At 38.5% G+C, this 17,413-nt stretch overlaps 1 protein-coding gene across 8 annotated transcripts in view; it reads left to right on the forward strand.

Annotated features, from left to right (window-relative positions):
* The window catches only part of TNS3 (tensin 3), a 247,992-nt gene extending 231,109 nt beyond the window's left edge, over positions 1–16,883 (forward strand). For all 8 annotated transcript variants that reach the window (XM_082754611.1, XM_082754606.1, XM_082754607.1 and 5 more), the window contains 7 exons: positions 1,195–1,290; positions 4,480–4,557; positions 5,977–6,054; positions 10,127–10,295; positions 11,641–11,709; positions 11,867–11,893; positions 13,652–16,883. In XM_082754611.1, coding sequence (XP_082610737.1) covers positions 1,195–1,290; positions 4,480–4,557; positions 5,977–6,054; positions 10,127–10,295; positions 11,641–11,709; positions 11,867–11,893; positions 13,652–13,796 — 662 coding nt within the window. In that variant the 3' untranslated portion in view covers positions 13,797–16,883. The remainder of the gene's footprint in view (positions 1–1,194; positions 1,291–4,479; positions 4,558–5,976; positions 6,055–10,126; positions 10,296–11,640; positions 11,710–11,866; positions 11,894–13,651) is intronic.
* Positions 16,884–17,413: the final 530 nt, after the last annotated feature.

The following is a 17,413-nucleotide window of genomic DNA, read 5'->3' on the forward strand; positions in this document are numbered from 1 at the left end:
CACATCCAACCTTTCCTCAAACACCCCTAGGAATGGTGATGCCACCACCACCCTGGGCAACCCATTCCACTGCTTAACTACTCTTTTTATATTCGTTTATTCTTAATATTGTATGAAAATAATGGCAAGTGGTAAGCTGTTTGAAACGGTGAACTCTGCAGTACTTGCTTGCATATAGGTTTCTGCTGTCCAGATTAATGTGTTCATCTATATTAGTCTGAAAGTGAGCCTTTGAGGATATGTGTTCACTGGACAATCAGATGGCTGATACAATCAGATTCAAAGGCAGCATTTATTCATAGCTCTTCTGTTGAGGTTTGAATGATTTGGCAGCTTTGCTCTATTGCTATAAACTAACCCTTTCATTGCTTGGAAAGAGCTCCAGTTTGTAGGCAGGTGTGAAATACCATGAACTAGTCCTTCAAGAAATAGTGAAGTTGTCTTAATTATATGTATGCAAATTAATGTATATGTTTAAAAGAATGGTAAATCTCAAGGGAATTTTTATTCTTTAAATCTCTTCATTATATCCCAGTTACAATTTCAAGATTTGTCTTAGAGCCTTGGGACATAAAAACTGTATTTTAATGAGATACAAAAACCTGAGTATTTCATATAATTGCCATAATTCATGTAGTTGCCTTAGGAGCAAAGGCTTGGAGTAAAACTCAAAACATTTTAAAACTTAAAAATTCATTGAGAGACTTGGCATCATTATGCATGTACAGCTAAATCTTCTATTGTTTTGATCTGGAAAGTTCTGTGAGAAATTTTCAGTCCTGTCACTAGAAATGTGAGTATTTTGTCATACTTTTACTCCCTTGTCACATTGGATACAAGTTCTTCTAATTCGCAAGTACACCAGAATTTCTAGCCATTAGTTTTCCAAATTCATATTCCTCTCTGTAGCTGGGATACCAGTGCATATTTGGATGTCAGTCCATAATAATACTAGAAGATTTTCCACTGAATATCTAAAGTGAGCTATCTGCTTGTTTGATTTTTTTTTCCCCAGAATTCTCTTTTTACTACATCTTGTAATCTTGCAGCAGAGCAGCTCTAATGTGTTTGGCATGCTTTGTATAAAACATTTGGTGTTAATGTGGAAAACTGCTTCATAAAGACCTGCTAATTTGTGAGACTACTCTGTTCCTTGCTTCTCTTCATGCCCTTTCTCGTTCTTTTTTAACACAGTTGGAGATTTGTCGAATGAGCTTGTAAGGCATTTTCTGATTGAATGCACTCAGAAGGGGGTGCGCTTGAAAGGATGCCCAAATGAACCATACTTTGGTAAGTACTGTGCATCACAGGGACACAGAAATTGGAAATAGTTTGTGTTTGACAGAGATGTTTTACAGACTTCAGTGGAGTGGAGATGAGAGAATACTTTGCTCAAGTCTTGAAGATTTCTGTAGGAATCCATTCCAGGGTTGTTGTAGTAGCAGCCTTGTACACATTTACCTTAAGAATATGTGCAGGACACTCTGGCACTTCAAGCTTCCAGCTGTCACGCTTATCAACCACTACCAACATTGCTGCAGATAGCTTTGTGTGGTGGTTTTACTCAGGTGTGCAGCAGAGTAAAACAGCTGCTCCACTCCCCATCCTCAAAGGGAAAGGGGAGAAAATACGATGAAAAGGGCTCAAGGGTTGAGATAAGGGTAAGGAGATTACTTAACAATTATTGTCACAGACAAAACAGACTCAACATTAGGGGGATTAGTCAAATTTATTGTCTATTACTAACAGGCTAGAGACGTGAAGAAACAAAGAAACCAAAAACGCCTTCTCCCCTCCTCCAACCTCTTCCACCTCCTCACCCTGAGTAGCACAGGGAAACACGGGAATGGGTGTTGTGGTCAGTCTATAGAACTTTGCCTCTGCTGCTCCTTCACGGTCACTCTGCCCCTGGTCTAATGTGGGATCCCTCGCACGGCATGCAGTCCTCCCTGAACCAATCCTGCGGGGGCTGCCCACAGGCAGCAGCTCTTCAAGAACTGCTCCAAATATGGGTCTATACCATGGGGTCCATCCGTCAGGATCAAACTGCTCCAACCTGGGTCCCCCACGAGCAGCAGCTCCTGCCAGGTCACCTGCACCTGTGTGGTCCCCTCTTCATGGGCTGCAGGTTCATCCCGGTGTCTGTTCTAGTTCCGTTCTCCACAGGCTGCAGCCTGCTTCAGGTCAGATCCACCTGCTCCACTGTGGTTTTCTCCACGGGCTGCAGTGTGGAAATTTGCTCCACTGTGGCACACCATGGGCTGCAGGGGGACAGCCTGCTCCGCCATGGTCCTCTCCACAGGCTGCAGGGGAACTTCTGCTGCGTGCGTGGAGCACCTCCTGCCCTCCTTCTGCACTGACCCTGGGGTCTGCAAGGCTGTTTCTCACGCCTTACTCTTCCAGCTGCTGTTGTGCAGCAGCTTTTTTTTTTTCTTTTTTTTTCTTTTTCTTCCTTTCTTAAATATGCTCTCACAGATGCACAATCAACATTGCTTATGGGCTCAGCTCTGTGCAGCAGTGGGTCCCTTTGGAGCTGGCTGGAGCTGGCTCTTATCTCACATGGGGCAGCTTCTGGATTCTTCTCACAGAAGTCGCACCTACAGCCCCCTGCTACCAAAACCTTGCCATGTAAACCCACTATACTTAGCTTATACTTAGAATTTTGAGGGCCTTATTTATTCAGGACCTTTGCCTTATTTTGACCTGTACTATATTTATACAGTATAGCTAAAATGACAACAGAGTGGGACATTCACATAGAAAAAAGTGCATTATGGCATTTCAGCCTATGTAATATAATACAATAAAAGCTCATTACACATTATAGTAAACAGCAGAATCCAGCTGCTCACTCATCCCTCCTCCTCAGTTGGACAGGTGAGGTAAATAGGATTACAAAGCTCGTGTGTCCAGATGAAGACAGGAAGATTGCTTACCAGTTACTACAGTGAGAAAACAGGTGTGACTTGGGGAAAATGGATTTAGTTTATTGCCAGTACATTCACGTAGTGAGAAACAAAAACAAACATTGAAATAACACCTTTCCTTCTGCCCTTTCTAAACTCAATTTCGCTTTTTCATCCCACATTCCTCAACTCCCATCCTACCCCAGGTGGAACAGGAGGGGATGGGGTTGGAATTTGGCCAGTACCTCTTTGCTACTCAGTTGACCTCAATAGGTCAATTCCTCTTTGCTACTTCTGCCATTTCCCACTTTTCACCTGCTGGATCATGGGTTCTTCTCATGGGCTGCCATCCTTCAGGAAAATAAAATCTGCTTCAATATGAGCTCTCCATAGGCTGCAGTTCTTTCAGAAAATACCCACTTGCTCTGGTGTGGGGTCATCCATGGGTGGCAGTGTGGTGGATGTCAGATCAGGCATATGGAGCAGCACCTTCTCTTCCTTCTCTGACCTTGGTCTTCCTTCTGCTGCATTGCACTCCTTTTGTTCTCTCCTTGCCTCTTTGCAGCTCTTTTTGCCCTTTCTTAAATACATTTCTGCAGAGGTGCCAACAGCTTGTCTGAGGGACTCATCCATGCCCTGTTGTGGGGCCATTGGAGCCAGCTGGAACTGGCATGGGGCAGCTCTGGCCTCTCCTTGTGCCCTCCTCTGCTACCAAACCTTACCATTTACACCCAATATATTTGTGAAGGAATTTCTACCATAAAACGTGCAAGTGTAAAATGACTAATTCTATTTGAAGTAAAGATGTATTGAATTTTGTCAGGGTATATGGTCTTACATGCTAATGATGAGGATGACTAACAGTTATTTTAATTGAAGCTAAGTCTGAATGGTAAAAGTGGTTAAAAAATATCAAAGTTTACGGCAGTAATTAAAAGAAAGAATTTAATAGAGAATATTATGTACATCATTGTTGCATTGGGTGGGGGAGCTTTTGTCTAGGCAATCTTTTATACCTTTATAAATATACAATAGAGGCACATGTAGCCAAAGCACTAGACAACAGAAGGTGGGTGGCTAAGAAGTAGAGCTCCTCACTCTTTCACTTCTTCATTGCATAGCATTGACCCCTTGTGCTCTTACTTTCTTCACAAGGTTTTACTATGTTTGCTACATTAAACCGTAGCAGAAATTAAGAGCATTGAAAGGAATTTACTGACATCCATATGTTATTGTTTGTATCATCTTTGCACTTTTTCCATTTGAAGCAGACATTTAGATTAGGATTTCAGTAATACATCTAAGCAAAGAAAGGGACTGTATAATTGTGATTAATGACTTTAGTTAAGTACGTACAACTGGGACAGCGCTGGGGAACACAAATCCACTTAAGTTGAGCAAAAAAGATCTTGGCTTAGGTGCCAAGAAAGTATTTTTAAGGGAAACTTGTGTATGTGTGTGTGAAGGGGGATGGGGGCTTGGTCGATAAAATATTTGGAAGCCAGCATAACTGTTAAGTGTTATTTTTGTCCACCAAGTTAATCTTGTGTATCTTGTTAATTTCTGACCACAGGGAGTTTGACTGCTCTGGTATACCAGCATTCCATTACTCCACTGGCATTGCCCTGTAAGCTCCTCATCCCAGACAGAGGTATGCTTATTATAGTACAGAAGAGATGCTCAGCCAAGGCTTTGCTTCAAAGTTGTGAGCAGACTAGTACTATGATTTTGTAATCATTGTCATACGAGAGTCACAGAATTTAGCACAGTAATCTATCATGTAGGAAGACAAATGTATTTCTCAGATATAAAATTGCACCTCTATGAGGTTAGATGTAATCACTCATGCAGCTTGGGGTTACCACCCAGGGCTTCAGGGAACTCAAGTAGGTGAATGACAAAGTTCTGTGTATGATGCTGGCAGGAAGGAAGTAGCAGTTTACCCAGGTCCAAATATTGTTTAAGTAAATAATCAAGGAGCCTGTATTGTATCATGGGACTATAATTCTAATTTTGGTAATGATGATTTCATAAACCACTCTAAGACCACAGCAGAATACACCTATGCTTTCCCCATAATTCAGTCTGCTATTTTCCCACATGAAGTTAACACCAGATGTATTATTGAAATGTGAAACATCCTTGCTCTTTTCAGTTGAACTCTTCAAGCTTTTGTTAAAGATCATATGTCAGTGCTCCAACACAGCATTGACTCATGCAAATATATTAATGAAATCTTTTAGTGTAAAAGCGTGCAGTGGTATGTATGTGCAGAGATCTCTCTGTAAGGCTTGTTCTTGTCCTCCTTGGCTCTTACTGTTCTGGCAGAGGTATAGAACTGAAACTTTTGCCTTGTCCTGGATATCTTCCTCATTTGAATGTATTCAAAGTCAGTATATGTAATGTTAAATACAGCACTGGGAGATATTTTACACACTTTTATATAATTGAAATAGCATACAGATGTACAGTTTTCTCACTAATTTTAACAGAAGATTTAAAGGCAAGTATTCTACTGCTGCCTCTACAGTTTAGATATTTGTGTTCTACATAAGAATGAAGAAAAAAGAATGATGTTGTTGTCTTGCAAATCAAAAGACAATTAATTTATTTAATCTCAGAAACAAACTGTGTACCTGAATTACTGTGAAATATACAAATTACATAATTAAAATCTCACTATTTTGAAAACTTCAAGGTTGTTATGAGGCAATATAGTTCTTAATAGTTTTTTGTAATGTGGTAGCACTTCTGTACCTCTGGCATATCTATGTAATTGTGTCTGTGACTATTAGAAAATAAATGTTGAACATCTCTCCTGCAGCACTGGGGGTAAAAAATGATGCAGCACAAAAACAAAACAAAACAAAAACAATGAACAAACAAAGAAAAACAACAACAAAGCCACATGGCATGTGTGGTTATAGATGCAGGTACAAGATTGTTTAATGTTTCTGGCCAAGACTTACCTAGTACATGAAATCACATTTACAAAAGCTAGACTCATACTTGACCATGTGCATTGCTTGTCTATTCAAGTGCAAACATGGATAGTGTTTTCTGTTCTCAGATCCATTGGAAGAGATAGCAGAAACTTCTCCACAGACTGCTGCAAACTCAGCAACAGAACTTCTCAAACAGGGTGCAGGTTGGTAAACTTTCTCCTTGCATTTGACTGTCACTAAGTGTTATATTTTACAGGCTGGGAAAAACTGATGCTAAGACTGGACTGAAGGATGATTAAAGAGAACAGTTATATTTAGTGTTCTGTGCAGAAGTGTAAAGGGCACTGTGAGGATATGTACAAAGTTCCTTCTCTTTTCTGCAACTACCTTCTCAGTTGTGCAACCTTGTATCTGCTTTCCCATTGCGTGTCCCATGACAACTTGAGGTACTCTTGGGTTCGTTCCAGCACAGCAATTTGGAAGCAGTGACATTAATTTCATAGTGATAAACTTCGAGAAGATTTTTTCAACCTGCGTTCTGTAAAAGTTCGTGAACTATGAGGTCTGCAAATGGCAACAAATGAAAGTGTTCAGTAGGGTTAGAGTAGGGTTAAAGTTAGAAGTAAAAAACACTACTGAAAAATGCTTATCCACCAATAAATCTGAAACAAACAAACAGAAAAACCAAAAACATTGCCATGTGCTTGATGATGCGTGCTGTTAGGAAATATCCAGTACCTTTTCCACTGGATGCTGTTTTATGGATTCTTATGCATACTGCAGTATCTGTTCTGCAAATTAAGTTGTATTGCTATGCTTTTATTGATATAACAGAAGAGCCCTGAAAAAGTTTCCACCAAATGATGTGATGCTGGGGACATGGCACTAGGGGACATGGTTTAGTGGGTGGTATTGGTAGTAGGGTGATGGTTGGACCAGATGATCTTGAAGGTCTCTTCTAACCTTAATGATTCTATGATTCTATGATCTAGTCCCATTACAGCAGGCGAATACACTATGTTTGACACTCTTCCTTGAGTTTAGCCTACAAGTGGAGCCACAATCAAAAATGTAGCAGCCAGGCGTGTCTTTATCAGAATGCTGCCTCATTGCCCTAACCTATTTTGGGGTGCTTCTGCATGGGGCACTTGCCAAGCTGAGCAGTTCTAGAGAGTGTGCGTGTTGCTCTTTGCTTATTCAGCAATTTGACTTAAAAATTTGCAGTATCACTTCAAATGCTCTAATCAAGCATTTGAGGCAATGGCTGGCCTTAGTGATGCCATGCCAGGAATGAGCACCTGTTGGCCTTTCTGTCTAACAGTGCTGATGGTGTTTGTTGTAGCCAACAGTGTAAAAGCCAAGGAAAATGAATTAAAAGACTTACCCTCTTGAAAACTCAGCAAAATGGGCACAAGTTATCCTTTTAGAAATGCTGGTTTCTATTTGGCAAGGCTTTTCAAATAAAAAGAAAAAGAAATAATTCTTACACCATTTGGGGCAGTATTCAGGTAACTCCTTATGGGGATTGTCACATCATGGATCATTTGGGAATATATATTTTTTAGTGTATATATATATATATATTTTTTTTTTTTGTCTTGTTGGTTTTGTTTTTAAACAAGGAGTTGGAACATGATTAGGTAAAATAGGTAGGAGATACTGTCAGTCTTTTACCTTGACACATTATTTCCCACTGATTTTCTGTGTTTCAGAGACCCCTATCCAGTCAACAGCTTTCCAGTTGTCGAGTTCCTCACTGAGACATGTAAACTATTTCTTGTCCAAACATATAAGCTTGTGTGGGCACCTGTAGTTTAGTCAAATAAGATGCAGTTTTTCCCTGCCAAACATTTCCATACCATTATCCACCTCACCTTTTTCTCACTGCACAAGCAAAAAAAGATGTTTTTCCTAGAATGATGATTTATATAGCTGCCTGAAAAACCTAATAGCCATTTCCAATCGTTATCTAAATGCAGAAGCTAACCTACAAATCCCAGAGAGTGACAACTATACAGATAAGTGGCTTTTCCCCAGAACAGACCTTGTTTTATTAACTTTCCTGTTTGATAGCCAAATTTTGTGCCTCAGATAAGTCCAAATTCTTCATATCTGTTTCCACTAGTAGAGTGAAGGGATTTAGTGTTCTGGACAAAGCACATTCCCAGTATAAAAGTAGCACAGGATACTCAAGCTGGCCATATTGCATAGCTATCAGTGCTAGCACAGACATGACTACAAATGCCACCCGTGAAAGATAAGAGCAGCAATTTTACAGGAAAGATACAAACATCTTCCTTTCATTCTAGCTTTGAATACAGTTTCTGTGGGATTGCTGTCATTTGATAACCCATCAACTGTCTAGATCAGGCTGTACATGATGTTCTGAAGTGAGAAATATTTAGCCTTTCTCACCATCTTTCATTTTCTGTACTCTACTTTTTAATCTGACATTTTTGCACTTTCCAGAACTTTAGAAAAAGATACAATTTACTATTGTTGTGCTATGCTAGTAAAGGAATCTACTGTATTTATTGACTGCTTTTGAGCTATCACACTGATGGCAATCTAGACAGCAAGGTTGGCTAGGTCATGTAGAAGGTCTCTTGACAGCAGTGAAATGGCTGTTGCAAAGGAAGTGAAACCCTTTATATGAGCCTCAAAAGGGGTGAGGAACGTGGCTGGGGAACAAGGCAAGCTTCCTTTGGTGGAAAAAGCTCAGAGCTTTAATGAAGAGCTTTTTAGGTCTGTACTAAACGTACACAGTAATGATGTGAGAATAAGAAAATTTATGGTTTGGAATGTTATTCACAAGTTTGGGTAGACATGGCAGTATGCAATTTAGTGAAGAAGGCCTCTCTGTATGAAGTGTATAGTGATTGATTCAGACAAAGCTATTGAAACTAGCACGCCAATGCACAAATACATTTCCAAATCCTTTCACTTACAAATCAAATAAATCAAATCTCTGGATCCCTTCTTTCACTGACAACCTCCAGAGCTTGAAGTTACTGGGCTAATAGCCATGCTGGAATCAAACTTACACTTATGCAGTCTGCAAATTGATGATTACCTAACTGTTTTGAAAGTGTCGGTGTCCAGCTGTGTATTTCATGTAGATAGTAATAAGAAAAGGCTTTAATCAAATTACAGAATAGCCATATGAAAAGAGGAACTTTTTCATTTAATCTTTGCTTTCACAGTAAGGTTGGCAAGCCAGGCTAAACTGATAATTAATCGAATAATAGCATAGTAATTTGCACACACCTGCTGCCAGAGTTGTAAATTCTTTCTTTACACAGATGTTTTAACCAAAACACAAAGTCTGTTGGTATCAGTGTTCAGTTATGTAAGTGTTTAATTATTTCTAGTGTTGTAGAATAAGACTAAGAGAACTTTTCAATTTCAAAAATGTTATTAATCTGCTTGTAACTTCGACTTCACACAAGTTGGAAGTAATTAATCATGCAAATACTTCTTTTAATACTATACAACCTTCATAATTAATACTATATAATATTGTATGTCATTTTTACTGTATAATACTGTATATTGTGATACAGTATTATAGTACTATTATATAATGCCACATAATATTAATATTTACTGCCCTATTGGTCACTGCAGATTTGTTTTGAGGCCAGATTAAAAAATAAATTAACTGTTTGGTAGCTTTAGAAACCAGTGAGCTAGTTTTTATAGAGATATACCAGAAGATACTAATATCTGTAGGAGAAGAAAAGGGCTCCTAAAATAAATGCATGCAGAGGTAAAGAATCAACCTAATATATTGAGTAGTTAATTCAATTTGGAAGTTGCTTTGTTTGCCCTAAAATTACTGAACATACAAAGCACTATGGAATTATTGAGATGAATTTTGCAGCAATCCTCAGTTCTGTGAGGGGAGAAGACTGTTACTGTCTTGCTAAACAAGTGACTGGTTTTCTTTGAAGGTAACAAGCACAATTTGAAAGTGTGAAATGTATCGATTTATACTGAAGAAAATATATATTTTCTCATTGGCTGTTGTAACTGAATTAAGAACAATGGGGCAGTAAAAGACTCCAAAAATGAACTCCAGAATTATCATCTTAAACTATGAAGCAACAGTGAGACATGGTGAAGTACAAATAGATTTGTTGTTTTTTTGTCAATCTTCTGTGTTCACTTTGTAAAGGTGGAAATTTTCCATTTTATTTGGTGGTGTTCAGAAAATTCCTGTCTGCTTTCTTTGATGTAATGACTTCCCAAAGTCTTTCCCATCTTTCATTACAGCGTGTAATGTTTGGTATCTGAATTCGGTGGAGATGGAGTCCCTCACAGGCTATCAGGCAGTACAGAAAGCCTTGAGTTTGACGCTGATGCAAGATCCTTCTCCCATCTCAACTGTTGTCCATTTCAAGGTGTCTGCACAGGGAATCACACTGACAGATAATCAAAGAAAGTAAGCAAAAGAAGAATGGGGAGAGAGTATCTGTCCGTGTCTCCAACAAATGTCACTTGTTTTTCTAGTTATTTTCTGCAGTCTCTGTTTCAGAGACTAATCATAGATTAGGAGACTACGGAGTATCATTAAAGACTAAATCATATATTAAGATTGCATAAAGAACAACAATGTTTGCTATCCCTCGAGGTTGCCAGAAGCCTGCAGTACTGGAGGATGAATATTTTAAGATGTAGGCATTTCTTCCACATGGCAGTTTCTGTCTCTGGAAGGTTACTTTGCCATGGCATTTTTTTCATTGTAGTTATTTTATAGAAAAAGGGAAAGTAATGCCTTTGGAGCATTTGATACTCAGTCTATTCAGTGAAGTAATTTATCTTCACAGTATCCTTCACCAGTATAACTGAACAGAGCTGGACTGAGCAGACACTGTGTATTGCCAGTATTTGAAATAGCGCTTTGGATAGCCTAGTACATGTGAACTACTATGATAAAAAAATAATTTATATTCACTCTGTACTGCATGCTATTAGGGCTACTAAAAAGTATCTCAATTTGAAAACTGATCATTATAGTGGAGGGATGACAGGAAATTATTATGGGTTAAAAAAAAAAGGCGAGACTTCCTAGTTCCATGGGTTCTAAAACCATTTGTAGCAGATCAAAGACAAAACCTTAAATCATAAAACCTAGGAATCCTTATATTTAGAATCTTAATATAATCAAATAATTCACAAGTTCCAAGACTCTGTATTTCCCGCTGATACAATATATAAGCGGTTAAAAAAAAATCATACTTCTAGTTCTTTTTCTTTGCTTAAGGGTCGGATTTGTTATGGTCCAAAACTTAAAGTTACTCTTTTAAATATGGATTGATTTAGTTGGAGCAGTTCATGGAGAGGGACTCTTTACCAAGGAATGTAGTGATAGGGAAATAGGTAAAAGCTTTAAACTAAAAAATGGCAGACTTAGATGAGATATTAGGGAGAAATTCTTCCTAATGAGGGTTGTGAGGCACTGGAACAGGTTGCTGAGAAAAGTTGTGGATGCCCCATCCCTCTAAGTGTTGAAGGCCAGGTTGAATGGGGCTTTGGGCAACCTGATTTAGTGGGAAGTGTCCCTGCCCATGGCAGTGGGATTGAAATTAGATGATGTTTAAGGTCCCTTCCAAAGGAAACCATTCTATGACTCATATGGCTTTAAAACTGTGACTCAGAGATAATAAAAGCTATATATTGCCATTATTAAATATAGACTAAATGTGGTTGATTTTTCAGATCTGTTTATTGTTTTAAATTTTAAACATCTTAACTATTTCTAAAATATTTTATTTCCTCCTCTTCAGACTCTTCTTTCGGCGACATTATCCAGCCAACACTGTTATTTTCTGTGCCTTGGATCCACAAGACAGAAAGTAAGCAAGACAAGTACTATTTCTAATGCGTTATTTGTATTATTATCTACAAACAAACAAAAAAAACCCACACAACAAAAACTAATGGAAGTGTCATTTTATTTCTCCATTTTTTTTTCTTTTATTTTTTTCTCATTTCTTTCTTATGGACGTCAAGATGGATGAAAGATGGCCTTTCTGCAAAGTAAGTTGAACCTGAGTCTCTTGTAACTGAATGTTTTAGGAATATCATTACAGTGATCAGTTTGTAAGTTTTCTAGTTATCTTTGTCACAGATGGAGAAGGGAAAGCAGAATGGTAAAACTCTTTGTCCATTGCAGTTAGACTCAATTTAGTTCATCAGCAATTCTGCAAGTTATAGCCTAATTAAGTGATGGTTGGATGGTTGGAACCAGACTTAGTATGGTTTGTTTACGTTGCAGGTCTGTGATTTGTGTAAAGTTTCAGAAATGAAAACAGCCATTTGCTATTCAGTTGAGTGTCACTTAGCCACTAAAAGTAACTGAAGCTTACTTGTTTCACACAGACTGTTGGCTTAAAAAAAAAAAAAATCCGCCCCCGAAAGCACATACATGAAAACAATCCTAACAATACTAGTGTCTGACATAAATATATAATTATCAGTGGACTGAAAAGTGTTTTCATTTAAATACCAACATCACTGTCTCCTTCCTGACACCTTTCTACTTGCACCAACACACACCTCTCACCACACCAAATGCCCCAACTCAAAGATAGGTAAGTGAACAGCAGTACTGAGTCAGCTTAAATGTATCTTCAGAGTTGGTAGCATGGCACTGACAGCAAACAAGACATGATGCAAACCAGAAAGAGTAGAAGAAAGGGGATAGTATGCTTACCTGATTCTGGCCATCCTGAGCCACTGAGGTAGGAGCTTCAGATTTGGCTGGTGTGGTCCATGGATTAGTATTAAAGGGAGGGTAGGGACAGGTGACATTATAGGCTGGAGGGAAGGGATGCCATCCAGCAGGACCTTGACAGGCTTGAGAGGAGGGCCTATGTGAACCTCATGAAGCTGAACAAAGCTAAGTACAATGTCCTGGAGCTGGAGCAATCCCAATCAGAAATACAGACTGCCCAGAGAATGGATATGGGGGTATTAGTTGACGAGAAGCTCATCGTGAGCTGTCAATATGGGATTGTAGCCCAGAAAGCCAACCGTATCCTGGACTGCATCAGAAGTGTGGCCAGCAGGTTGAGGGAGGTTGTTCTCCCCCTCTACTCTGCTCCTGTGTGACCACACCTGAAGGACTGTGTTCAGCTCTGGGGCCCCCAGCACAAGGACGTGGAAGTATTATAATGAGTCCCAGGGAGGGCCATGAGAACGATCAGAGGGCTGGAGCACCTCTCCTATGAAGAGAGGCTGAGAGAGTTGGGGTTGTTCAGCCTGGAGAAGAGAAGGCTCCAGGGAGACCTTATAACACACTTCTGAGACCTAAAGGGGGCCTACAGGAAAGCAGGGGAGGGATTCTTTGTCAGGGGGTGTAGTGATATGGTAAGGAGTAGTGTCTTTAAACTAAAAGTGGGTAGATCTAGATTAGATATTTGGAAGACATTCTTTACTCCGAGGGTGGTGAAGCACTGGAACAGGTTGCCCAGAGAAGCTGTGGATGCCCCATCCCTTGAAGTGTTTAAGGCCAGGTTGAATGGGGCTTTGAGCAAGCTGGTCTAGTGTAAAGTGTCCCTGCCTATGGCAGGGAGGTTGGAACTAGGTGATCTTTAAGTTCTCTTGCAACCCAAACCATTCTGTGATTTGGACCACTGTTTTTAGCTGTCACACAGTACCTTGTCCTTTACGTCAGATGCAATATGATTTGTGCATTTGTCCTGGGGCTTTTGGTTTCTACAGTATCTTTTTTGCTTTATGAAATGAGACAATGTCTGTCTGTTCTCTGACACAGTGTGATTGTTGCCCTTGCAGAGTATTTGGGTTTGTTGCCAGGAAGCAAGGCAGCGCCACAGACAATGTGTGCCACCTATTTGCAGAGCATGATCCAGAGCAACCTGCCAGCGCCATTGTGAACTTTGTATCAAAGGTCATGATCGGATCGCAGAAGAAGATGTAACACCCTTCCAGTGCTGACTCAGAGCTCTTCGCTGACTTCATTGAAGGAAAGTGCTGTGAGAAGAAGTCTGTTCAGCAGCAATGTTATACCCAAGAAGGAAAGCAGAGGACAGTCTCTCTGCATTATATTTGCAAGAGTTCAGTCTTTTCTTTGAAGATGACTCTTACTTAGCAAAGCATTATTTGTTTCTTTTTATTTCAAAGGACAGAGCAAAAGAAGCTGTTTGCCACCCAAACCCATGTAGCCCATACCTGAATGAAGCATAAATGAAAAGCTTTTCTCCTGAAGGATTTCTAATATATGTTCACATGCGATTTCTCATCACTTATTGGAGCACAAATATTCACTCACTAGACTGTGCTACCTTTTAGTGCAGCAAATGTTTCATATAACCTCCACAAAGAAACTTGCCATAGTTGCATCAATGGTAGCTATACGCCTTGCAAACATGTTCTTGAGAGAATGATGGTCTGAGGAGACCATTTGCTATAGTCTTCATCTTTATGTGAATCAGTGATGGGAACTGAATGGAAGAGGGGGAATATGTATGTGAAAAGAAGGCTTGTGCAAGTTGATCTCTGCTTAGAAAGGAACGGCAATGTGGAATATTCAGGGAGATTGCTCTGTATTTAGTGTAAGCAAGGCTGGGCAGTTCTAACTTGAATCATTTTAAATAGGGAAGAGGTGGCAGAAAAAACACATCAGTTGCATGGAAATGTATTCTGTGTTTGTTTTTTTTCTGTATTTTTTATACTAAGAGCTAAGGGAAGATACTGTGTTTTAATAATTGCAGGATAAAAATGAGGGAAAAACAAATAAAATTTTATAATTTATATATTTTTGCTGGTACCAAATTATTTATAGTAAATCTCAGATCTTGATATATCATGTAGATATCCTTAAACAAGAATGTTGTGCTTTGCCCTTTCGCAGTATTTTACATAAGTAAAAGTGTGTATAGCATGTGCCTTGCTGTAGACAATAGAGTTTCATATTTTGACTTTTGTCTTACTGTGTGACAAGCTACTACCTGTTTCCATGTCTCCTTGTAATACTATTTTGGTAGTAACATTTGTTCCCCCTTTGAATACTTATGTAAATGTTTTTTTTTAGTCCCCTTTTTATTGAACTTTTGGGGCTATGTTTTTAATTTTCTATTAATCTGTAGGAATTATTTTTATGCTTTATAGAGACAAGAGATCCAGAAGGAATTTATTTTGTTACTCTCTCCCATCTCTTGAGATCATTTGTTTCATAGTTTGTACAGCTGTCACACCTGTACATATCTTTGTATATTTTTCTAAACAAATCCGAATTTTCAATGCACAACAAAATGTTAATTAGCTTTACAGCAATGATAAATTACAGGAAATGGATAAAGTAGGTTAGAGCGGAAATCTTCACAAGGAAGGTAAGCTTTCACAAGGAGGTCTACTGTATAATTCCCATTCACAAAAGAACAGTTCTAGACCTCCATATCAGAACTGAGGGTAATAAAGCAACTGCAGAGTAACAGTACTGAAAGTTTCATTGCCTCTGTTTCTTTCATGTGTGGTAGTCAACATTACGTTAATAACCTAAGGTTTAAAGTGACGTGCTGAATTGAGCGTACTGGATGCATGAGGCACTGGGTTAACTAGTAACTGTATCCACTTTGTGTATTTAATCCTGTCATCCTCTTTTCCTAAATAATGGCTAAACCAAGTGGAAAACACTAGGCTGTATGGTAAGAATGTTCCACCAATCTGAACTATGTTTGTTGTACGTTTATGTAAAGTACACTTGTATAAATGATGATCTGTTTTTCATTAATAGCTTTCTTCCTGATTTCCCTGATTTATTAGGACCATGGAAACATTATTCAGTGACCACAGCAAAAAATACTACTGAATTGTTTAGTTAACAGTTTTGTATAAATAACTATATTGGAGGTAGGGTGGGGGTGGAGGATGGGACAGAAAAGACAGGTTAAGGATTTGAAGTTCAATGTATTTGGACCGGGAAGTGGCGTATTAGTAACAGTGGGCATTGGGTGTTGCAGAAGGGTGAAGCAATCCAAAGCATTGTAGCTACCATTGAAGCAACAAAGGCAAGTGCCACTGATTTTTACCAAATAATTCTGTTCTTCTGACACAGAGGTATTAAATGGTGTTTATGTACTATCCACGCTATTTAAATGGTGTTTATGTACTTTCCAAAAATGCAGTTCTTATTTCTAGGAACTTTGATTCTTTTGAAACGTGGGAAGTTTCCTTTTAGTATTCTTCTGGTGTACCAAGAACCCAATTGCCTAATCTAGTCAGCCAGCTGGAACCCAGTGAATTTAATCAGCTGGCATCTCAATTAGATTGTCAGTTTTCCTAGTAGAAAAATTTTATGCAATAAATCTGATATGCTGTAAGCATTCAAATGAAAAGGAAATTTTTATATTTTTTCACTTTTGTAGGTGACATTTAAATTTCAGCGTGTCTTATTAGACACCAAGTGTTGACCTTTGGGCTGAAAATATATCATATGTTTTCCCCATATATTGTCATTTCCATTTGAGGCTTTATTTTTTATTCCTAATGTGTTCTTAAGGCCTGCTGAATTCAGGAACATGAGGAAATGAATGCTGCCACTCTTGGTGGTGTTTTCTGGGAGTTCAGATCTATTTGGTAAGTAGGAAAAAGAAGTTGCCCTGTTTCTAAGGGAGTTTTTCTGTTATGCATTCCTTTGGATGGTAAATTGTCACATGCTTTTGCTTTTTAAAGAATTAAAAATTGCAGAAAGCAAAACAGTTCAGTATGTACCATTGTGTAGTGTATGTAGACGGATATTCATGAAACTTATGTTCATGGCAAATACAAGATGAAATAATTAATACAGCACTTGCTTTCCAAGGTTTTTGGTAGATGTGTATATGCAGTTTCATGACTAATGCCAGCAAGTTGACACATGTATTTAGCCAGGCTCCTATTAACCTGCTTATTAAATATACTATTATCTTACAGTGTTATACTACAAAAATACTAAGTGTCATGTTTTTAATTACATGGTTCCCATGTATCCAACATTATCATTAAAATTTTATGTTTCCTTCTTGTATTTACCTTCTAAAATAGTGATTTTTGGGGTCTTTTTCTTCAAACTGTAAAGCAGCAAAAGGTCTCCAGTATGTAAATGAATGTTCTATAAATTCTTTGTATAGTCATTTTCTCTTTTCTTCAGATATTCAGATTATAATAAAATTATGAAAGTGAAATTGCACAATACAATGTTACAGGACAGTCTGTTCTAAAATAAAATTACTTTCTTGCATTCAAAACCAATTAACGACAGAAATCTTAATGAAGTGAGAACAGGCTGCATGCAGAAGTAAGGGTGTAACTTTGTTTTTTACAGATTTCGTTCAGGAATCTGACTCCACAAAATTCTGTGGAGTCTGAGTTGCTCAAGTCTAGTCAGAGCATGTGATTTTCCTAGATCTTTTGCTTTTAAAAGAATACAAAAGTGCCTTTTGCCTGCATTGTGTATTTCATTATAAGAAGGATGAATATATGATGTCACCTTCTGAGATGTCTGTACCCATTTAAATGACGCCAGTGTAGCCACTGTTCCTCTACCATGACTACACT

This window comes from Aythya marila (assembly GCF_965140915.1).
Source record: "Aythya marila genome assembly, chromosome: 2".
In the NCBI taxonomy this organism is placed as follows: Eukaryota; Metazoa; Chordata; class Aves; order Anseriformes; family Anatidae; genus Aythya; species Aythya marila.